At 37.9% G+C, this 24,261-nt stretch overlaps 1 protein-coding gene across 11 annotated transcripts in view; it reads left to right on the top strand.

Moving 5' to 3' along the window:
* Positions 1 to 24,261, top strand: part of LDB3 (LIM domain binding 3) — a 125,467-nt gene that overhangs the window by 47,084 nt on the left and 54,122 nt on the right. For all 11 annotated transcript variants that reach the window (XM_051617170.1, XM_051617176.1, XM_051617175.1 and 8 more), the window contains exons 4-6: positions 7,219 to 7,294; positions 19,508 to 19,530; positions 22,962 to 23,165. In XM_051617170.1, the coding sequence (XP_051473130.1) occupies positions 7,219 to 7,294; positions 19,508 to 19,530; positions 22,962 to 23,165 (303 nt within the window). The remainder of the gene's footprint in view (positions 1 to 7,218; positions 7,295 to 19,507; positions 19,531 to 22,961; positions 23,166 to 24,261) is intronic.

The raw sequence follows: 24,261 nt of genomic DNA, 5'->3' as shown, positions 1-24,261 counted from the left end.
GTGGGATTTGTTACTAGATGTCAGCCTAGCTTTTGGGCAGGGCTGGGAGTTACTGTCTATGGGTATTAACATTTAACACTGTTAGAATAAGTTAGCAGCTTTTTCCATGGAAAATGAAACAAAATGCCAATGCCAGTCACTGCAATAAATATAAATATATTACTTAAATGAGCAGTTTGAGTGGACTGCTATTTACACTCCCTGCATAAAGCGTCCTTGTTAAGTTTTAGAAGTGAGCCTGGAAACTGGATATATGCCAAAGCTTTAAAGGGCAATGGAGTTTTCACTGCAATAAGATGCTACCTAGGGATTAGAACTGTTTTCAGAGTGCACATCACTTTTTTTTTTTTAGCTCCCAGTACCAGCATAGAGTTGAAGTTAAAAATCATTTGTTTTATTTGTCTGAGAAATATTCTCTGGTTGAGCTAAAGATAATCCATGTGAATCCTTTTACGTGTTACATTGCACTCACCATGGAAAGGTCAAGATGGGTATTGGAGGCACATGTAACCAGAGTCAGTGGGCTGGCACAACTTTATAAATGCATATGAGAGTTGTAATCTTTCCCACAAATAGTCATTGGTTACATTCTGCGATGAGGAAGCAGATACATTATCCAAAATGTTACAGTAGACAAGGAGGTCACAATGTATTGGGGCTTGGACCTTTTCTCATTGATTAATCGTCATTACCTTAAGCATGGACAAATGGAAATTACACACCTGAAGATAACTGGAATGGATGTAGTATTTTTAAGAAGTAGAATGAGGAGTCATTCAATCAGGTAAAATAGTAAGAGCTTACTAGATCAGTCTCGTAATATGTTATTTGTGCACGTGAGGTTCATCTTCCTTTGAATCCTTTCTACTGTGGTGTTTCTTGCCCACCAGCCACAGTCAAAGCTGTCAGGCCTCAATCTTCATTTCAAAAAATCATAATCATTGATGTCCCCATTGTTTCTTGCAGCAAGAACAGAGATACACCAAGGTCAGTTTTGCCTGTATCTTTCAGGCACCTGCTGGGGTTGGCCACCTCTTTGTCTGTGCTCTCCCTGGCCAGTGTCTGTCACAGCACTTGGGTACAGGCTGCCCTGTCGTGTTCCTGCATGACAGTAGTGACAACTTCAAACAGTGCTCGAGTGCCTCAACAGGAAACAAATTATTTTGGCAAGTCATGGCTCACTTTTTTTGATGCAGCAGCGTTAAAATATATAAGAATAGTGGCTTCCTATTTATAAGCAGTACCTGGTTTTGTATTTCTGAGTATTTTAAGTACTGTGGGTTTGCCTGCACTGTGCTGAAAGTACTCTTCTCTTCATCCTAATGTTTCTGCTGTGATTTTAAAGCAACCTGTGAGAGAAGCATCTGATGCTTTAATCTGATCAGCAATAGCCATAGAAAACATGTACCTGAGAAGCATAATGTACAAAGAATCCACATATTCCTTCCAGCAGAATCCTATTTCAGCCCAGTTAAAGTGCATTTTACTTATGAATCCTACGCTATTCAAATTGAGTTAGTACAGATAACTGAAAAAGCTGGGCAAAGCTCCTTTAATGAAATCTGAAGTCAAATGTGAATTTGGATTGGATTAACATTAAAAGTTCAGGTAAGTAGCATAATTACTATAATCTATGGATGAATAGTAAAATATCATACCTAAGCTTAAAAGAAAGTGACTTAGAGATTGGAATGATAATGTAGTGATGTCAACAACATTTTGTGAGCCACAGTAAATCCCTGTGTAACTGAGTGATCTATTTGGTCATTCAGTATTAAAGCAAGCTCGTTTCCAAATCCTTATGATTCACTTCTTAGTAGTTAGAGGAAATGGTTTAAAAATGGTGTGAAGACAGTAAGGAGAGGACAGAAAGAAAAATAACCTGCCTGGAAAAAAAGGTGCCCATGCTTCATGGAAGTTAAGTGTAGAGCTTGCTATGTGTGTTGGGTGAGTGGCAGGCATGTGCTCAACATCTGTACCTAGTACTCTTTGGAGAACTGTCACAAAGAGCAGAGCTGCAGGAATACTGGCAGAGCCTGCCTCTCTGTCCATAGGAGCTGCTGGGATGGAGGAATTCTAGGGTTGGCACCAAGTGAAGTAAGAGGAGGTGGAGGTATCAATAGTGAGATGCTCCATTCAGGAGGGAGGAGGCTGGAGGGCAGAATGTGGGGCAGCTCAAAAAAGGAGAGATTTTGCATAGCAGGAGGGAGGGAAAGAATAAAGAAGATGCAACAGGCCCTGTGCAGATGCCACAGAGTAGAAAGTTCAGATAGAGACCAGGAAAATAGAATTTGCTTCTCCAACATTTTTTATTACATACTCCTTTTCAAAAATCTCAGCTTTATGCATACTCTCTCCACTTTCCTTACTTCCCTTCCTTTGACAAAATTCTCCAAGGCTTTTTCCCTTTTCCTTTCTATCCCATAATGTTCGCAGCTGCCCCTGATTTAGATCCCTTCTAAGGCAAAATGGGTATTACATACTTCCAAACAAATATTCTTTAGTAGTTTTTTTAATGTGTACGTGTTTGATTTTTGATAGCAGCTTCTCTTTTGGTTGGTGCCATTTATGCTTAAGAAGTTTTTCTCCATATATTGCTGCGGGTATGAACATTAGGTCTGGAAAGCATAACTGTCTGTCTTGCAATCTGAGGGCAGCACAAGCCAGGGAAATAAGTAACAGGTCATGCAGCCAAATGCTAATATTTGCATTCACTATTGATATATAGAGAGCAAAGCTGCTGAGGGAAATACTTTTCCATTTTATTGCAGGCACAAATGATAATCCTGAGGGAGGGAAAGTAGATCTCATGCTAGCCCAAAGCGGTCAAAGCTTTATGGTGAGCACTGTGAAATGTTCAGTGTTCTGTCTTTGCAATTCCCGTTGGAGTCACTAAGACTGTTTGCTGATGTCCCAGGCTAAGCTTAGGGAATTAAACCATGGTATCACTAGACTCAAGACTTTTCTGTGCAAGAATTAGAAACAAGAAGAAGCTTTTGTTTGGCTACTTGATTCATTGTTTAGATGAAGATTCAATTGACATATTACTGATCTTAACACTTATTAAATGGATACCTCAAACTGAAAACCACGAGTAGTATTTAGTCTGTCCCTTTTATTTCTCTTCCACTCCACCTCTCCCTGCTGCTGCCAAATTCCAAATTCTCAGGAGTATTACTGCGTTAAAACAAATGTATAACCTAAAACCAAATTCCATATGCTTTGTTGCTTTGAATCCTGCTCTCTGCTCACCTGCTCCACTTGAGAATTACTCCATTTCAATTAGATAAGTAAAGTATGTAAGAAGTTTTCTAAGCATTTGTAACCCTAATCTAATCTGGTTTACTACCTTTCCATGCATTTGACTTTATGTTCTAGGGGTTGATTTCTTAAGACAAAATTATTAAGATGTTAAAAAATGTTTAAGTAAGTTCTCATGTGTAAGCAAAAGGTTACAGTAAGAAAAGGAATGTTTATTTTAGCTGTCCTGAGAATTAGAAAGAGAAAAGATAGGCACTGACTAGTGAAGAAATAAAATATAAAAAACCCATATGAAGATGAAAATGAGTATTATCTGTTAGATCGTGTCACCTCTCTGCAAGTACAGTCTTGTGCTTCCCTGAGGACACAGGTTAAACTGACAGAGCATTACAGAACAAATCTGCAGCCCCTCCTTAGGTAGGCAGCTCCTTGTAATGCAGTTGACTTCTAATGAACCTTTGTTGTGAGTGCAAAGATACCAGGATTGAAGTCAAGTGCTCTTCAATTAAACATATATTTAGGTAGGTGGGAACAAGTAGAAAATTTTGTAGCCATATCAGCAGTGCTATCAAAATTGAACTGCTTTCAAAGCTACATCCATAATGTTTCTGAACTTCCTTAAGAAAGAGAACCAGTATTGGAGGAGAGGAATGGTTTATCTGTGGAAATGAAGATAATTTTTAAAACACCTGAATTATATACTTGGGTCATCATTAAAACTGTTCTGAGTTTTACTTTTGAAATTAGTTTTTTGTTTCCATTTTTAACTTTGAAAATATACAAAGAAATTTCTAGAATCAAAATGAAACAAATTGCTTGAGAAAAACAACACTGATGAAACATTTCAATGTCAAATCATGGTCATTTGTGAAATTTGGACTTTCATTTTCCTCATAGCCCTACCAAACAACTACACTCCCTGAGTGTCTGGAATAAAATAATTTTGCAATCAGTGGATTAAAATGTAAAACTAGACACACGTTTGCTACAGCACCATTATGTCTTGAAAAGCAAACTTTTGTTGCTGCAGGATTTGATTAATCTAGCAAAAGAGAGATGAAAAAAAATGTCCTGAACTTGTGGATGTTATTCCCTGAGAAGTAATGACTCATATGTAAATACTCACTTGATGCTGTAAGTGCATATACACTTTAATTCCTCAGACTGACTTCAAATCTTCTGCCCTTTTCACTGATGCAAGCATCTGCTAAATCTAGCAAGTCTCACAATTATCTTTTTAAATATCAAAGCAAGAGACATCCAGGACATAGTTATGTTAACTCAACATCTTGACACCTTGGAGCCAGTGTGAAATAAAAATCTCAGTTGGATAGGACTGTGCATGACAGATGTAGCTAATAAGTAACGTGGAAAGAATACAGCTTTTTAACATCATCTTCTGTGGTCACGTTATGAGTGAGGAAAAAAAAGACAGAATAAGCAACAGAAGTGATGGAGTAGTCTGGTAAATAAATTCCTTTGCTGCAATATAAATATTTACCAGTTATGCATCAGACATGCAGTATGTGGTTATTTGTGATACATCTGTAGGTGACAACTTAAACAGTGCTGAGCAGCTTAGGCACTAAAATTCATTATCAGAGAATAGAGCAGAGGGGAGACTTAGTGTGTTTTTGCCAGTTGTGGTCTTGAGTATGCCCTCGTCCCCCCATATAACTCCACTGAAATAACTGGGTGTACCCAGAAATTACAACAATAGAAGGAGGATCAGAATCTCCTTTTAAATCTTGTGTCTGTTCATAAATTGTCACAATCAATTTTCAGCAACTCTGTTATGAGCTGCAGCTGAGATTTTTTCTCTTTGTCTTTTTTGCTGTCTTTCATGATACATGTGTATATCTCATGAATATGATTTAGTGTTCCCATTTTTAAGCAAAAAATGACTGGAAGAAGGGTACAGCACTCATTTCTGAGGAAAAATCAGTTTGTAACTCTCCCAAGGAAAGTTTGTTCTAGGCAGTCAATGGTTTATCTCTTGGTTTTGGAACTTGAAGGTATCTATTTCTCAGATAATTATGCCCTAGAGAGTATATTGTGATATATTCCAAGGATGAGTATCAGCATTAGTGCCTTTTGCAATTTTCTAGCCTCTTGTTTCAGGAATACATTATATCAGTGAATTTCATGGGTTAATTACCCATTGATAATAAAATGCCAATTTTCATTGTTTCTTTAAACTTGTGGTGAAGTAGGCATCTATTTCATCATCTTTGTTTTCAGCTTTCAAAGTAGCATGGCTTCTATACCTTCTCTATGGAAATCTTCCAGTTCCTGTAAGGATTCCTCCTTTTTGCTGTTTTGTTGTTGTTGTTGTCTGGTTTATTTGGTTGGTTGGGGTTTTTTTGTTTTGTTTTGTTACTCACTCCTGCTTGTGGAAGTATATTTGATGTGGCATCTAAAGCTAAATACACAGCTCACTGTGATGCTAGGTATAAGTGCAGGGGTTGCCACTATGGATGAGCCCAGTTTTTGTCTGGCTCAACCTCCTGTCTCTGATAGATGCCAGTGGTAAGCATTTCAGGGGCAACTACAACACAATCCTCAGTAAGGAAATAATGAACCTAACGCAAATGGTCTTCCACTTCTAAGTTGTGCCATAAAAATTAGAGTCTGTATGGCTACTTATTTTTACCCAATCTAAAGCAACTGTTGGGGTTTTTGTTGTAAGTATAAATATAAAATCCTTTCTGTTATCCTGCTATTCTCATAGTCTCAATGATATCTTGTAACAGTTTCACTTCAGGTCAATCAAGTACTCTAGGAAAAAATGTTTGCCTTTATCAATTTTATATGTGTTGTCTTTTCAGTTTCACTTAATGCCCAGGAGCATAGCTTTATTTCCCTTTTTCTACCATTCATTATTTTCTAAGCTTCTGTAATGCCTTCCTTTATTCATCTCCTCTCTGAAGCAAACAACTCTGGATGCCTGTCACTTCTGCTTGATGTGTATGCTTTTAAATATTTTTATTTCATTTTTGTACCTGTCCTAATTTAGAAAAGTACTGAGAAAGTACTTTAGAAAAGATGAGAATTTCAGGCATAATCCTTATCTGTAGGTTGGCAATAGGAAATTACTTGTATCATTCTGATTCTTTCTGGTTTTACTTTTTTCATTTCATTTTCTCCAGTGATGCCGTGTGTACTGGAAAGATTTCAGGGGGGTGTTCAGTGCTATACAGGTTCTCACACCTTCCACAAATACATCTTCACTTAGCTAAGCATCTATCATTTAACATTTGTCACTGCACTTTCTTTGTTATCTTCCAGTGGAAGGGCAAGTTGTGTGTTTACAAAGCATTTCAGCAGCATTATTTTTGTTTTTCAAAATTATTGTGTATGTATATATTTGTCAAACATAGGTGAAAAGCAGGCATTTGAAGTGCAGCGTGGTTAATTCAATAGTGATCTTGTGAAACCACATTATCTGAAATGAAGCCCATGTTTCTTCCTGTAGAGAGGTTTGAATTATGGCAGTTGCTATAAAGTTTAAGCTATTAAATAATTATCTTTTGAGGAGCTGATCTTGAGATGCCTCGGTACCGAAATTTCATCTCTGTATTTTCAGTCACTTCTAAGTCCCTTTTCCCAGAGTGCTGGCCAGACCTGGATTTATCTAGTTGTGACTGTTTTCCATCTATCTGTGAAAATGCAGTTTGTCACAAGGTACAGGAAAATGGGTGATGTCCCGAGTCAGAGGCTGCTTCTGTAACTGGTGACTTTTCATCATTCAGAGAAACTATATCAGGCTTTTTTTCTCACATTCAAGTCCTTTGTACATGAGGATGTAGAAAAAGCATGATGATTATGAGAAAAAGTCTAGGCTATGTTTAGACTGATGCTGATAAAGCAGTATTTTTGCATTAAATTAGAAATGAAAAATGGGATTCCAGATTACTAATTTTTTATTTATTTATTTAAATTTTTTTTGGTCCCCAGATCTAAACGTCCAGCGCCGGTTTCAGCCACAGCTCCCAGAATTGACTCTCCCAGGGTTGTAATTCCCCACCAGAAGGTATGTGACACATTTCTCCTCAGCCAAAGTTAATACAATTTTTATCTACCATGGTGAAGGTATAGAAGGTAAATACCTACTACAGGAAATAGCTTTTGCCCACCCCACATAAGTAAACATTGAATGAATGCACAGGTAGCAGAACTGCCACAATGCAGTGTATTAGTGATCCATATTTTGCTCATTTCTGAGTAGCAGAACCAAAGCATCCAGCTGTCCTCTGATGCAATCTGGTTTGACACGTTCTGAGCAGTTGTTTTTCATCTGGGCTGCCAGAGGCTTCCAAAGCTTTTCAAAATATACGTTTGCTTTTGTAGATTCTTGGGAAAAAAAACAATAGATGGTGCCTCAGTGTATCCAAATCCTGACCACCACTGAAAAGACTGATTTGGAAAGAGCACATTAGGGCATTTGAAATCTTGCATCATACTACATTCTTATTACATTATTCAAAAGACAAGAGAATAAAAAGAAAAAAGAGCATAAATCAATGTAATGAATAACAGCAAATGGCAGAGGAAATGGATGACTTGGTTTCTGTTGTCAAATCTTGTCATCTTCCATAAAATAAATGTTCATATTAGAATAAACAGCATTCATTGACTGTACCTGGCAACTCATCATTTGTATCTTTGGAGGCACTAAGGAGCAAGGATACCTGAAAGATGATATATATCCTTAGGCTTAAGCACTGGACAGGACATTTGTGTTGCTGGCACATTTAATTAGACAAATGTAGAGGAAGTAAAATCTCCATTTCTGCAAGTTTACCCCCTCTGATAGTGCCAGTTTCATCCCTAGCATGTAGTATAAGTAAGAAACACTGAAGATCAAAATACATGCGGAATGAGGTGATATTCTACTGTTTTGGGCATTTCTGACTTCCACAGATCAATCTTAAGTAATTTTTATAAACACTATGCTTTACAAATTCAGAACTCGGAAGGAAACATCATCCCTCTAACCACTGCATATTTGCTCAAGCTAACAGAAAAGAGCACACTTAGAGAGAATAATTTGATTCCATTTTATTTTGTCAATTACGAAATGAATCTGTCTGGCCATTTATTAGTTGAGACAGAAATAATGTTATTTTGCTCCGGATCTTTCAATCTTTCTGGGAACAGAAAATGAAATTAAGAATTTATTTTGCTCAGAGTTGTTTCTGCTTGTATCATGGTTTTATAGAAGTTATCTTAGAGAAAGTTATTGGAAGAGTCACCAAACAGTACTTTGAAATTCCTATAACAAAAATGATGGATCATTCTTTTAGTTATGCTGCTGTTGGACTGCATCAGCAAAGTTATAGGGACAGGAAGCAGAAGAGAGTACTTGTTTTCCCTCAAGAACTACACAGAATGCTGTTAGTTTTCAAGGCAGCAAGTAGACATGTCTCTTCAGTTTTCACCAGCTCCAGACTGACAGCTCTGTTTTGGCACCCTCAGTAGCACCAGTGCAGGTATGACAAACATGCCTATTTCCACCACAGGCACATAAAAGCTTTTATACATCACATTTTCATGGCTAAGTATTAGGTGTATTTTTTTGCTGGCGAGTGTCAATTTTAAAATTACTGCCATAGGTATTCAAAGCTATTTACCACACAAAACACCTTTCCTCCTTAACAATCTATCCTATAGAAAAGTTAACTCCATGAACTGTAGGGTTTTTTTTAAGGTCCTAAAAATGCCTTTGGCATGAAGGCTGTGAAGTCACTATACATTTTTTTTTTATTTTAACCCTTCAGAGAGAGATGAGAATCAAAAGACTCAACCCATTTTCAGGAGCGTTCTGTGTATTGGTGCTTAGGAAAGGTTCCTAGGAGCTGTTGGAGGCAGCCTATCCTGAACAGGCTACAGGCAGAACTTGCAGCTGGAAAAGAGATTTACTGGAACCTTTCTAGAGTAAAGGGGTAGCATCTTAGAGAAGAAGGTATGGTGGGGAAAAGGGTATCTAGCAGAATTCAGAAAGGTCATCTTAGGTGTAGGGTCTTTGGCCAGGGAGAAGGGGTAGCAGTAGAGTGCTGGAGTGAGGGGCCCTTTGCAGGTCAAGAGGAGTGATGTTTGTTTGACCAGTATACACTTGCAGACAGCAGTAATTTTTAACTGAAAAAAACCCTCTTCTCTAAGGCTGGTTTGGAAGGGAATGTGAAGGCATTGAACCATTGGAGAAGTCTCAAAATCCAGAATCAAGTGTTTTTACTGACACAAAGAGGTATGGGGATGGTGCTGTAAAGTATTTTACAGTAAATATACTTGAAAAACCAAGGTTTCTTCACTTGTCTCTATTATTTCTAGTTACTGTATCTCTGTAGACATGAAGAATTCCATGACACATAGGCAGAAGCTGTCACCTCCGCATCAGTGCTTAACAGTGTTTAGATTCTGATGCTTCACATGAAATTAGTTTGGTTGCATTTCAAAAACCAGCAAAAAACTACCTTACAAGACAGTTAGGACAGTCTTGTCCTCAAACATTGAGAGAAGTTTCTCATCTTTCTCTGGGTCAAGGTTAAGGCATGATAATGTTAGCTAAGAAATTTGCATGTGTAAATTCAGTGTCTAGTTTAAATCATCAGTTGTCTTGTACGTTATTGGTGATTTGGTTGCAGCTTCCACTAATTTTCAAGCATGTGTTTCTTTTTTGACTGTTATGGTTGTGGGGTTTTGGTGTTTTAGAAAAACAAGCATACACTGTATTACAAAGATGTAAGGAAGGTATAAAAACCCCAGAGTTCATGACAGAAATTTTTCAATGTTCTACAAGTAACATTCCTGAGTTGATCTATGTTATGAACGTTATAGGTTCTGCAGCCGTAAGTATGGTGTCAACTGAGATGCAGGACTAAGAAATATTGGAAATAAAAGTTTGACTGGTTTGCAGTTTCATTTCATTTAGTAAAATCTTGTTGATTTAGCAAAAAGGTTTAGTCAAGTCTTTTGCACAGATGTGGCACAGCTGGAAGAGAGCATAATTACCGGTGAAAGTATTCAAATAACAAAAAGAGTAAGCACGAGTCCAAGGACTGAAACTAAGCCATCATCAGTCAGTGAGTTCCTACAGCTTTTTGTGGGTGCAAAACATAGGTGAAAATTCAGCTCAGTGCATTAAAATGATCAAGTTGAAGCTTTAAGACTAAGCATAGCTTTAACATTTGTCCCTTTGCGTAAAGGTATTAAGACAGCCTCTTTAATTTTAATAATATGACTGGGTTGTCTTGTTTATGAAACAGTACTGAACACACTTATGCCAGAGATGCAGTGAGGATCTTGTGATCCTTATAATGTGTTTTCTGCCAAATTTGGGAACCTGTATGTGTGGCTAAGAGGAAACAGATGAAGAGATGACTTTTAAAACAAAGCGTAAGATGGAAGACCTGGCTGAGCCAAAAGCTGTTTGTTGGATGTCTTTGAGCAGAGTCAGTTACATGGTGCCTCCATTTCCTTCTTTCTATAAAAAGTTCAAACCAACAGCTGCTGCTTGGTCATGTTGGGAGGTCAGATTCATTAGTATAGCATAAAAATTGCTCTCCCAGAAGTGCAAAATATTAATAAAGACTGTATGGTCTTAGCAATAGATAAATAGAACATGGGCTGTCAAAGGAAGAGGACCTGAAAAACTGTGTTTGTGTCTTCCAATAGAAATTTTTCTCACTTCTCTGATACATAAGAAGGAGCATTTGCCTTTCATAGAAATTGAATATTTATAAAGAAAAGAATAATCCTATTTCAGAATGGAAATTGAGCTGATTCATGGCTTCCTTCTATTCCCAAATGTTTGAGACTCCTCTGCATTTATCAGTTTTAAGCTCATTCATTGACATTACACTGGGAAATTAAAATGCAGTTTTCCCCTCGTGGTAAGGGATTGCAGCAGGATCACAGCAATCCCTTCTCGAGGGACGAAGCCCATTGCTCAATGTCAGAGCCTCCTCTCCTGGTCGGCTGAAGGGTAGCATCAGACTTGCACAGTGAAATGTTGGCTTGCTTTTCCAACCAGAGACTGAAGCGGATTGGGACGAGAGAGACGAGAAACGGGCACATTTGTTCCTGTTGGCTGCAGTTCCTGTGATGTAATGCTAACAGCCGTGCTGCTGCTCGGTATTAAAAATCTGACCTTCACATTCAGAAATCATTTCAGAAATGCTGCATTGATCTGTTTTTGCCACTGAACTGGAGAGGAAAAAAAAATATATATCTAAAATATCCTACTGGGAATACACTGAATGAGAGATTCTTTGTCAATCACAAAAGGAAAGAGCTAAATAAGCTGATTATTGGGCAGTAAGTCTTTCAAAAAAGTTACACATTCTTAGATGCTTCCTATTTTGTCCCTTTTCCCCCAAACAGAGGGAAAATGACTACCTTAAAAGCACCAGGAATATTAACTCAAAATGGAGAATGCTAACCTGGCACTGCTGGGTTCTTAGGAATTCTAATGCTGAGGTACCAGCATGCTGCTATTCCAGCTAGAAGTAGAGCAATGAAACCAAAACTGCATTCATGCCTTAAAGGTGAGGAAAATCATCAACCACCTTTTTTTTTGGCAGTCCTATAATGTTCCTTTTGCCTACTGTTAGTGTCCAGTAACACCAAAACTATGAAGATGTGTTAGGGTTAAGGAAATATCTGACATTTGTCTCATTAGTATTTATAATGGCATCTCCTTGCATGCCCTTTTATTATCAGGTCTAGAAAGGAAACCCACAGGTAACTTGGATGAAAGTCAGAGTTTTCAGGGCAACAAATAAATACAACTCTGGCATCTCCTTTTTCTTCTCTAATGCCTCTCTGTTTTTGTTTTCTAAATATTTGTTTTGTTCCTCTTCTAGCATGTAAAACTCATTTGCACAAGTGATGACTTAATTTATGAACATGGCTTTGTGCATTTGTGCCTCTTTCACAACGCGTTCTTCGACAGAATCCCTGTTTTGTTTGTATAATGATACTTGGAAGCTTGCAGGAGGCCACTTAAAGGTTGTTTGTTTGCTGTTTTCTATGTCAGGCTATGTAATTCAAATGTATTTATTTTAAAAGGCATAGTTTGAAAAAAGGCCTATTTGTGCCTCTGAAAAACGCTTTTAGGATTATCTGTTTCTACAGTGACAGGCAGCTATTAATGACAGCTAAAATCTCTTCCTGTTTATTACTAAGAATAATGTTCTCAGTTCATTTTATCTGCCTTACTTACGTTTTTGATTCAAAACATTTTAAATGTATTTAATGTAATGATTAACTATATCCTTAGACCTTTAATGGGGTTTTTACAAATAATTTTAATGAATCAGGCAATATTATCTTGATTTTTAAATGTAACATCATTTAACTTAAATATGCAATATGGAAAAATCCAAGAGGAGAATAGAAAATATTTATCTTTCTAGTAAACCTTAGTATCTAAATCAGTAAATTACATTAATGATAATCAATACTAGCAAAAGTAGAAAATCAGAGGCCAGATTATTCTCAGGCCTGTGTTTCACACAAGGCTATGGGGGAGGTGTGTGTAAGATGTTAATGACAGCAACTGAAGCAGTGCCAGCCTAAATGAGGCAAAATGTCAATGAGGGCAGACTGTGGGTTCCACCCCTCTTCAGGATAATGTCCCTGCCTGTCCCTGTCCCCCCGGAGCTGGACTGCAGCATGCTGCCAGCATTACTGGTGGCCTCTCAACTGTGAGCATCAAGTCACCTGGGTACCAGTTACAGCTGCAGTTCATCTAGGTCTACGGGGAGGGGTCGAAATGATCCTGCTCCCGTAGCAAAGTCAGTGAAGCCCAAGCTGGGCTGGAGTCAGGAGCTTCTGAGATAAACTACAAATTGGTATTATGGCTCTAGAGAAATCTGTAAATTGCTAAGCATTCAGATAGCTTGCTGGGTACCTCAGCTATAGATTTATTTTTTTTTTAATCCAAAGCATATAATTACAGACAATCAAAAGTGAATAATAAAACAGCTTTTGAAACTAAATAATTCATTACCTTAAACATCTGATAATGAATTCCAGCACTCAGCATGCTAGTTTCAAAAGCTAAACATTAAAGATATGTTAAAAATAATCGATGTTAGAATTTTGCGATTCATATGCCAGTCACTGAGCCTTTAGAAGATAAAGAATTTTTTAAAATGAGAGTAAAGGTATAAGAAGCCCCCCTGAAAGTGAAGTTTGTATTCCTCTTTGATAAAATTGTCCATACTGCAGGTAGTCAGACTTCCAAAAGGCATAGAGCTGTGGTCACTGTACAGTGCCAGTAGCTGGAAGGAAATGAGGCAGTTTAACCCTAAGGATGCTCTGTGGTTCCTGCAAACTGCTGAGTTACCCTCTAGTCCTACCCAATGCAGGGATTTAGATGGTGTTGCACCAGAATGAGCTTGAAGCAGTGGTAGGTTGTTTCAGGCAACATGAGCACACAAGTTTCATATGAAACTTACAACTCATGCAACAACTTATTTCCTGCATTTTGTTGCTGAAAAAGCAATCGGTTTTTGTTATTACCTTGTATTTTGCTTTCACCAAGCGGCATCAATAGCAAATAAATTATGAAACCAAAGCATAGTGGTGCATTTTAACAGGATGAGGTTTTGGTAGGATGTCTAATTTGAGCACCAGCACAGACTTCTACAGGTATAGCTATTGTAGGAAAGATTCCTGTGACTTTAACAAAGACAATTACATCCTGCTGTTCTCGTTAGGAATATTATCTAGGACATGAGTGTAGGATCATATACTCACCATCTACATGCTCATGCACACATTTCTTCCAGTGGAAATTATGCAGAAATGAGCAGAATAGAAGCAGCCTTTCTGTTGAGCAGTACCTGTTCTTGAGTCCTGTTGGTCCCTCTGCTAACCATGCTGCATGGCCTAATTAGCATGAGCCAGAGCCTATGAGAGCAATGCAAGGTGTGGGCTTTGATAGCTTTAAGTGGACTCACAAAAAATAGAATGGTGTGGTTTAGAATAATTATATTTTTATAATATTGGAATTGACTTTTATGTTTGTATATTGTCTCAAATGATTCTGACCTCAAGACATTTTTTTATAAGATTTCTTAATTATCCTGGAAATTAATAGTCAGTGTTGTCTTTATATAAAATTATTGCTATGAGGTTGACTAGTAGCAAGTGCTCTTCTAATGTTAAGCTTTGTTTTCAACTAAAACCCAGTAAAAATTGCCTGAGTATGTTTTGCTTCCCTTATTTTGAAACTATGCATTTATTTGTTGAAAATCTTCCCTGAAAGTTTTGATGCTTTGGCTCCAATCTATTTATTGCAAGTTTATCGATATGTTTAGAAGCAGTAATTGCAAATGTTATTTTTGCATGTGTTCTATGATTGCTCTTTTCTTTTTTTCTTTTCTTGGCCTGCATGTTTGCTATACAGGAGCCTGCTTGGGAAATCAATGGCAACAGAACAACCTTCAGTCCTCTAACTAACACGGCGGCTGGGCCTGTGGGTAGTATTTTAGCAACCAATGGAACGTTTTCAGGCTACCTCAACAAGCAAGAGATCAGCTTTTCAAATAGCTCTTCCTACTTAAAGACTACCACAGTTAGATCTTCCATGTCCTCTCAGTCTGTGACTCCTGACATTTCACCTGCAAAGAGTAATCTAGGTTCAAACCTAAGCCCTGTACTGACCGAAGGCAATAGTCCTTTACACCAGCTGAGCCCTGCAAGGCAGTATAACAACCCTATTGGCCTTTACTCAGCAGAGACTTTAAGGGAAATGGCTGAGATACATAAATTAGGTCTCAACCGAAGGGCTTCGGAAGGTGGACTTCCTAGAGGGTAGGTAACATGGTAAAATATTTAATATTTCATTAAGTAAAGAATTTGCTGAAAAAGGAATGTAATGCTACCTACCCTATTGTGCCTTTGTCTGGTAAGCATGATTAAGGTCTGAAACAATCACTGAATTTTCTACTACCCCCAAAAACATACACAGTACCATTACAGAATAACTTTTGGTCTTTGGTATCTGAATTGCAATAGGGATTGGCAGTAGTCCCCAGAGCATGAGGAGGAACAATGTGAGTGAAGTAACTGGGATCATCTCAGGGTTCTGGTGCTGAGCGATGTGAACTAGTGCCTGTGGTTTCATCAAGCATCACTGTCAGCTGTGATAAAAGCTGCCATAAAACAGATCTGATCTTTGCTGCTTTCCTAAAGAGAAATTGCTTTGACCAGCAAATCTGACATGCTATTCTACTGGAGTGCCCTGCTACGAATCCTGCCTTAATGTATTGGCTTTCCTATGTAAAATGAGTCAAAATTTTTGCGGTATTTTGAATCCTCTGGTTTGAACATAGTCTGTCTCACATCCGTTAGCTTTGCTTTTAACTTGTATGTAGCGAGGAATGATCTCTAGATACTACCCAGATAGTCTGATCCTGTGCTGTCAAGGTTTTCACTGCTACTGTATTGCAGTTCAAGTGGTTTAATTAGCAGTTTTCTGAAGTGAGGAGCTTGGATGACAATACATGAGAAAGACTTTCCTAATTTTTCTGCCTTCGTTTATTAATTTGCAAACAAATCTCTAATTTGTTTCTGTTTTTTTTTTAAATGAAGATAAATTTCTTATTATGAATACAGGGAAAAGTGTACTTTTGACACTAGGGTCTTGGCTGTAAGAGGAAAAACAGAAAATTCAGGCAATCCACTCAGGGTCCAATAGCAAATGCATATTTTCAAGTACTTTATATCCCATTGCAGAAGCTCTTTGCAAGAGTAAAACCAAGTGTTTTTAAGTTGCAGCAAAGTAAGTATATTTTATTCTTATAAAAAAGCATATAAGCCTGTTCTAGATGATTCATTGTAACTCTCTTGAGCACTCAGCACTAACAATCCTAATTAACTTATCTGAAAAAATCCTATCCTCCCTTTCTCATACTGGATAGTTAAGAAAGGCAATTAGTGTTTAAAGTAAAAGAATTTCAGTTAGTAAGCAACATTGGCAAAATAAGCCTCAGAATGCTTATCTCTTAATTTACACTTTTCTTGAGGAAATCTATTCCTTAATTCCATGTGCAGTTTCTTTGGAGAATTTCTCCCTTTCTCCCACTGTCTTCACAACCTTCCTTAAGATCTGCAAGGGTGAGGGTGAAGGGGCTGTATTTTGGATGGCTCAGCATTCTGACTATTTCTTTGTTATCAAAATTACAATTGCCTTTATATGTACAAGTTAGTTCATGCCTGTGGCAGTGTACTGAATTACAAAGCAAGGTTCTACTGTTTTAGTTTGAACAGAATTTTAGGAAGTTGCTGTCTATCTGCCTGTAGCGTCTGTAGCACCAATGAACAAATAAGAAAAGTTATGACAAATCAGCTAAAAGTTCTGTTAAAAAAATAATCAGCATTTATCCTGCAAGCTTTGGAACATTTTGTGAAGGTGAAAGCACCCAGAGGTACTAAGTACGTGTGTCTTTTCAGGTAATTCCTCTGAGTGTTGGAGAACAGTACATCTCCGTTTACATGCAGAAAAAATTCAGAGTTCAATAATCCTGTCACTTTCACTCCCACTTGAGTGTTACTCAGGAAGTGAGAGGCATCTCTCCTATTGCTTGGTGGAGAGTAACATGGAACCTGTAACTACCTGGGGACTTGGTATCATCTGTGTTAATTTCAGTCACATTGTGCATATATGTGAAAGTGCACAAGGAAAGAAAGCACTGTGAGCTCTGCAAAGACAGCTCCAGATGTTCTCATTGTATAGTACGAGGTGAGATGCTGCAGAAAGATTGTGAAATTACAGTGCTCCAAAACTGTGAATTAATTATGCATTCATGAGCATGCCCTTAGCAATATGATAAAAGGTGTAAAAAAAAATCAGGTTTGGGGGTTGATCTTAAGGTATATGTCATGTTTCAATGTGGTGTCCTTTTCACCAGATAATTTAAACTTAATTGTGTGAATTGCTGTTAGAGGTTTAGCTAAACCTGTTAGAGAATCCTATCAGAAAGCTAGAATTAATGTTGAGATTATTTCCTTGATCTGCAAAGGAAAACAAAGCATCTGTTTCTCTGATACACTTTTACATTAAAGCTTTATCACCTTGGCTGAGGGTGCTGAAAGCTTTGGCAAGGGCAGTATTAATAAATACGAAGAGTGAGTCATGGTTTGTAACACGTGGGGTTTTTTCATTCCAGTTTAAGTTATTTTTCACATTGTAGGCCAAGGGCAGTAAATACCTGTCCCACAAGTACATGCCAGGTGGCTTGGGTTACTGTGTGACCTCTCTGAGCAACAAGCTGGGTGTTCCATACATGTCCATATTTAGAATCAAACTAAAATAATATTTGGCTTTGAACTGGAGAGAATTTCCTCTTGGTATACAAAACATCAGGAGAAGTAAAGCTTTGCTCTTTTTCAAGAAAGCTATCGTAGCCTCTTCAGTTTAAAAAAATCTTTACTGATACTTGTGGTTGTTGAGCTGTTCCTAGTGTGTGCACATCATGATTTTTATCTTTGAACATATTTTTATGTGCAAACAAGTGTTTATTCTAAATAAGGTGTATTTTAGGGGTGGTAGTTCTGCCTTAAAAATTATATTCTATGTGTAAGGCAGAGGCTTGGGTTATTAGATTAAAGCAGGCAACAGAGTCCACTACAGAAAATGATACTATCACACTGTGTTTCATTGTAAATGAGTGCCCAGCTGTCCTGCACACACCTAAAATGGATATAGGATAACTGATGTGCTTACAGGCTGCAGTTTGTTCCTGAAATATCTCTACTGGTTCCTGTAACAGACTGATATATTTGGCTTAATGTAGCGTTTATAAAGTTAGAATATTCTCAAATCCAAGAGTCTGAAGAACAGTAACTGCAGAAGGTGATCTGTTGTTGCTTTTCCATGGAAATGTGGATGTACAAAGCCTTTACTGCAGCTTTGCCTCATTAGAGTGCTTTCAAAGGGCAGCTGGATGAGCCAATGCAGGACCATGTAAAAAGCAGCAGTAATACCAAAGGCTCCACAAGGCAAAAGCAGGAGACAAATCCACTTTGAATGTCGCTCCAACAGAATAACGTTACTGTCCAGTATTTTGTATCAATCCCAGATCCAGAAACATCACAGAGCAAGTTGGGTGGCGCAGTGCCCGATTCTGTCAACAGCATTCTGTGCAGCTAAATAAGAGGAAATTTGTATTAAATGATCCTGGACTCTCTTCCTTTTTATTTTGCACAAAATATGATGAATTACACTTCACCCAGTAAGATATGGGTGTTCTAAGCTTTGAAAAACTAATTAAAATAAATGTCACGGCCCATTAATATTATTCATACAAGCAATAGAAAGGTTTATTAGCATATAATATAGTATAATATAATTAATATAATATAGCCTGAGCACACAGTTCATCACTCCCAGCTTTGGCCCACATAAGGCCTACACTGAGTTTTGTGTTGTGTTTCTTTGGAATGACTCTGCAGGCCACCATCACTTCATGTTTATGCAGAGAAGCAGGATGTAGAATGAACATATGTTTTTTCATACTGTGTACATGCCAGATGGAATAAAATTTCCTGATAAGGATATCCATAAAACCACGTAATGTACAGACTTGCTTCATTTCACATGGAATAAATTGGGAATGGCTATTGGTTTCCACCACTGTTGGTGTAATGTAGGTATAGTGAGATTTAAGCCAGTACTTTGGTAAATACAAATGCATTTTCCTTAGTTTTAGATTAAAAACATCTACCTAGATATTCTTTGGATATTCTCCAGCATGTAGAAGACAAAAAAATCAATCTTGCAATGCCAGCTCTGAGGGAAGTCTGAGGAGAACAGACTTCATTAATATTGAGTATCTGAGGGAAGAATATAATCTCTACCACTCATTTGCTATGTTCAGGTGAGAGTATACTCTGCAAGTCCTTCTTTCTTCCCTTTACTCCCTCCCTCTATACACTTTGATAATAGTAGGGATGCACAGCAATATTATCATGTTCAAGGGTCAGCCAAAATGCCATGGTACCCTGCAAAGTCCTAGAGGATCAACTACAATCCTTACATTTTTTCCTTTCTTAATCATATTGGGGTTTTCAGGCACACATTTACTTTTTTTCTTTTTGTTTTCTTATTTGTAGATGTCTGAAAAAAGCTCCAGTAAGCTTTTGTAAATACCTTTTGCCCTTTGCACTCTAAAAACTATTGACTTTTTCTGTCCAGTTGGTTTTGATGTTGTTTGTTCTCTTTCTCTTCTTTTAGGTCATAACCAACACTGCTGCCAAGTTAGTATCACTTCTGTATAGTGCCAAGTGTTTGTGTTACGCTGTTTGTGTGAAGATCTGTGTTCTGGGGTAGCATGATCCCTTCTGTTCCTGCTGTGTCTGCTTGCAAATGGAAGTTGTTTGTTTTTTTTCAAATCTTACTGGTATGGCAAGTGTCACGTGCTGCCACTGGTGTCCAGTGGTGCTCCCTGTTCAGCATCTCCTGGTGATGTTCTAATGCTGTAAACAGAGTTTGCATCTGAGCTTGCTTGGGTTTTTTAAATGCTTTCGGATGTTTTCATCTCTGTTGTCTGGGTTTAATTCCTCCTAACTCTCTAAGTAGTCTTCATGCCTCCAGGATCTGGGGAGCTTTATCTGAGCCTTTTTTTGGTGTATTACTAGTGATGTATTTTTAGCCTCAATGTTAATTTTTGAAGTCTCACCTGACTAAAATTCAAATTTAGGATGCTATGGAAAAGATCTAAAAAGTAATTAGCAAACATATTGCTGAAACAAGAAGCAACTATTGACTTGAAAATATGATTGATCTGCTTTATTTAGGAAAGTTCAGAGAGTCCTCAGCTTTGGTCTTTAATATTTAAGGGCAGAGGATTGTCTCTAAATTCCTGCTTTCTGTCTCTAAACTGAGTATTGTGCAGGAATTCCTAGAGAGACTGGGTTAAATTCAGCAATAATTATATCCATTAAATGTCAATTTTAAATTGACAAGAGAAGGTTAGAAGCAGTAAAATACATGAAGTTTAAATAGCATTTGATGCATATAATTTACACTGATCTGGCATTCTTTGCTGACTTTACTGAGGTGTGGGTGTGCTGTCATGCAAATGATGTAACTCCTTTGGAGTGATGAAATTCCAGCCAATCCACATTGATAATTGTTCTGATAGGTTTTTTTTTAGAAAGCAGAAGTGGCATTGTAGGGGTGTTTTTAATCGTATTTGCTTTGGAATTTATTTTTCCTGATGCTTTTCCAGCTTGGTAGAGAAATACCATTCTTTTGGCAGAGGGTCTTCAGCTGTTTCTAGGGTTTCTGCCACTTTGCCCTAGAGCACAGAACCCATTACAAGTACTAATATCTTCAGTTTACTCTCAGAGTTATAAAGAAAACTCTGCAGTTGAAAATCTCTACCCTCTAATCTTATTTTTATGGGAATCCTCTTCACTTCAGTGAAAATTTTGCCTTGGTATGTGTAGTGGGACTAAAACCTCTTGGTTGTCACTGAAACTGTTCAGGTACCACAAGTGAAAGCTTAATCACTACTGCTGCTACTGTTAGGGAAGTTTAGGCTGTTCTAAGATTAGTAGCTCTTATTTTTATAATTGATTGTGGAAACCAATAGCTCTGAACTTTATTCTTTAAAAGTGGCATCTCTGTCTTCTCATTCTCACAATCTGCTCAGATCTTGGGTTTAGAATCTCTTCAATACTTCAAACATTGTGGGTGAGAGAGAACACTAAATTCAATATCTTGAGGACTTGTGTGTTCCTAATTATCATGGGATCATTTAGGGTGTTACAAAGCAAAGAGAAACCATTGTTAAAGTAAGGCATGTGCATGCTGGAAAGTCAACAGTAGATCAACCTGCATGTCTCTGCACATCACCCTTCAACAGATGATGTCAGTGTAGTATTAATAATGTCACAGTTGATGTGTAGGTAATATAGAGACATTTAAAATATGAAAATATCTTTGTAAAAAGATTATTTTTACTTTTTTGAATGCATAATGCAGCTTACTGGTTTCCTCCCATATAATGTTGATGTGTATAACTAAAGGCTGTGGCAGTAATACAGCATGTGCATATTTATGTCTCTCTTCCTTGAGCATGTGGCTGTTAATATTCTAGCAAGTGTTTTGAATTGTGTGACTGTATCTCTCTTACTGCCCATCCTCAATCAGGGCATCCCACCAAACAAAAGGCTGAAAACATAGTGGAATCCTCTGGCTGGGTTCAGAAATGACACATCATCTTTGAGAATCTTTGGAAAATTAAGTCAGATGGCTGCCAGCTTTACTTGGTTTTCCTTTTTCCTCTATGCTGGGTTGAGGGTTCAAATTTAACACTCACCCTCTGAGGCTGACCCATGGCAGATGGGCAAGTTGTTGGCCCCTTGCCAACCAGAGAAGCTGTTGTTCAGTCACATGAAAAAATTAAGAAAAAGACTTAACGTTGGCTGATAAATCTATGACATAATGGTTTTAAACAGAAAAGGAAAATTGTTCCAATCAAAAGGGATTACATTTTTCAGAATTATTTTTAGGGGAGGGGGAATACATCCTTTTCCAGCTTTTGGATTAAGTTAAAAATGGAACCCTTGTGAAATACCTGTTATTTCCCTAAGGACAGAATTCTCAGTTTTGCCTGGTTTGGTGAGTGTGCAGAACCTGTTCTGTTGGCATCCACCTGCTGCTGGCAGGACAGGACCAGCAGACTAGGGATCCAGCCAATCTCCCACTGCTTGAGAAGAGCAACTGCTTCGGTGCCTGATGGCTGAGCTTCACCTCACTGAAATTCCAGGCAATACTCAGTCCTAACTCCAGGTCTAGAACAATGTACAGCTAGGTGCTACAAGGAAGCCAGGTGCTCTTTAGCTGAATTCTGACATTAAACCGACATGTTCTGTTGCAATGGGACCTTCAGTTAACTTGCTCATGGCTCAATTTCTCAAATAAAAATCCTTCCTCATAAATTGAGCCACTGGAAAATATGGTGGCTACTCTTCCAGCTGCAGTTGGCCCATTGATTGCAATGTAGGATATTTTGACTGAGCATTTATTGTGCTGTAGCAACACTTAGAACTGGGTGTATGGAGATTTGGGGAAGATTAATTTAGTCTTTGTGAGGAAAGCTTTGAAGATTAACAGGCACAGCTACTAAATTCCACTATGATTAAGAAACCAAACAAAAAGTACTGGAACCTTCTAAATAATAGAGGACCTGACATCTGTTCTCTGCACTGCACTTTCTAGCACTTTGTAAGACCCTTCTGAAAGAATGAATGGATGCAGTGAATAAACTGGGAATTCTCTGCAATATTTATGTACGTCCATGGGCATGCATATATACTTGTGTGTTTGTGTATATGTTTTTATACACTTATATGAATATATGCATGTAAGAATAAAATTTTAATATAAGTATCACATGAATACTTAGGGCTTTGTCATTTTTTATACAATGACAACTGTTTTTGTCTTTTTTTTCTCTTTATGTATCTGTGAGCCAACACAAAAATGTCATCCATGAGCACAGCCAGCTTTTGATTGTTACTCATGTTGTCTCTATCCTCTGCCCAGAAGCTTTTGTGGTGAGATGCCACAAACAGCCACGCACGCTCGTCTGTCAATGCTTTTTCCCTCACGTAACTGCCACGCCTTTCTCCTTTCTTCCCCTCTCTTCCCTGTCGACCCTCACTCTTGCATAACCCAGCACGGAGCCCACGGAGCGTTTCAACCCCAATGTCCTGAAGGACTCTGCCCTGTCTACGCACAAACCCATTGAGGTGAAAGGCCTGGGCGGCAAGGCTACTATAATTCACGCCCAGTATAACACCCCGATCAGCATGTATTCCCAAGATGCTATCATGGATGCAATTGCAGGCCAGGCACAAGCCCAGGGTGGAGAATTTGCTGGGTAAGGATATTTCCTTGTGTGGAATGCTTTTTCTCTGCATGATCTAACAGTCCTACTTGCATGACATGGCAGCTCTTCCTGGACTGTTTTCTCTGGAATATCTTACTCATTAAAAATACAGATCAGTCCTAGATAGCTTTTGAATGCATTTCATTGTTTTAAAGTTAAAAGGATGGATAGTTAGAAAATGTAACATTCATTTTTTTGATAGTCTTCCTACAACTGCTAAACCCCACAAAAATCTGTGTAGTGCTCTGTATGACATTGGATGGCTTTTCATTTACAATGACCATGCTTTGTAATAACCACTCTATTATATGCATAACTCAGAAAGAACATGGGAGGGGCAAACTTTTATTGATACACAAAGAGTGCAAAATATATATTTAGTACTGGCTACAGTTTCATTCTTCAAAAGGGAGTGTTGTGCTGTATTATCCCTATCCCTCGTTTACATACTGTACATGTCTTACACATATCCTCTGGACTATGGTGAAGTCCATTGATCTTTAATAATTCTGCTTTTCCAATGCATGATTCTGGTAATCTTATCTGACAAGGTTCTCCACAGTTGTTATGACTTAATTGAAATTACATGTGCAATGAATGTAGCCAGGTTTCTCTCCTACTTGTGATCTTTATACCCAAAATAGAACTTCCCTTCTTTTCAGGTGACACCAAAAATATAGGTACAGCAACACACTTTAATTTTTAGTTTCTTTTCAAGATGCTAGCTGCAGGGTTATTAAAAATGCAGATAATTTATGTATTTGCATGTGCACCCTTTTACTGGCCATTTCATTTGTTTTGGTTTGGGTTTTTATTTAAATTCTTCCCCCCCCCCCCCGATTTTTTTGCACCAATGTTATTTGGCTGTTCATCACAACTGTCCTTAATGATAGAGCCCAAACAAGGCCTTTAGTTGGGTTTGACCATGACTCAGTGAATCTCCACAGGTGTAAGTTTCCAGGCTCATGTTTCCAGTTAGCAAAGTACAATGAAAGAAGTTAATTCTATCTGTATTCTTTATAATGGTTCACATATTCATAGGCATGGATTGTAGGAGACATTATACGATAGACTGGCAGTTTCTACT

The sequence above is a fragment of the Apus apus genome, chromosome 4 (assembly GCF_020740795.1).
Source record: "Apus apus isolate bApuApu2 chromosome 4, bApuApu2.pri.cur, whole genome shotgun sequence".
In the NCBI taxonomy this organism is placed as follows: Eukaryota; Metazoa; Chordata; class Aves; order Apodiformes; family Apodidae; genus Apus; species Apus apus.
Note: the sequence above shows the minus strand (reverse complement) of the source record. Positions and strands in the feature narration are given on the sequence as shown.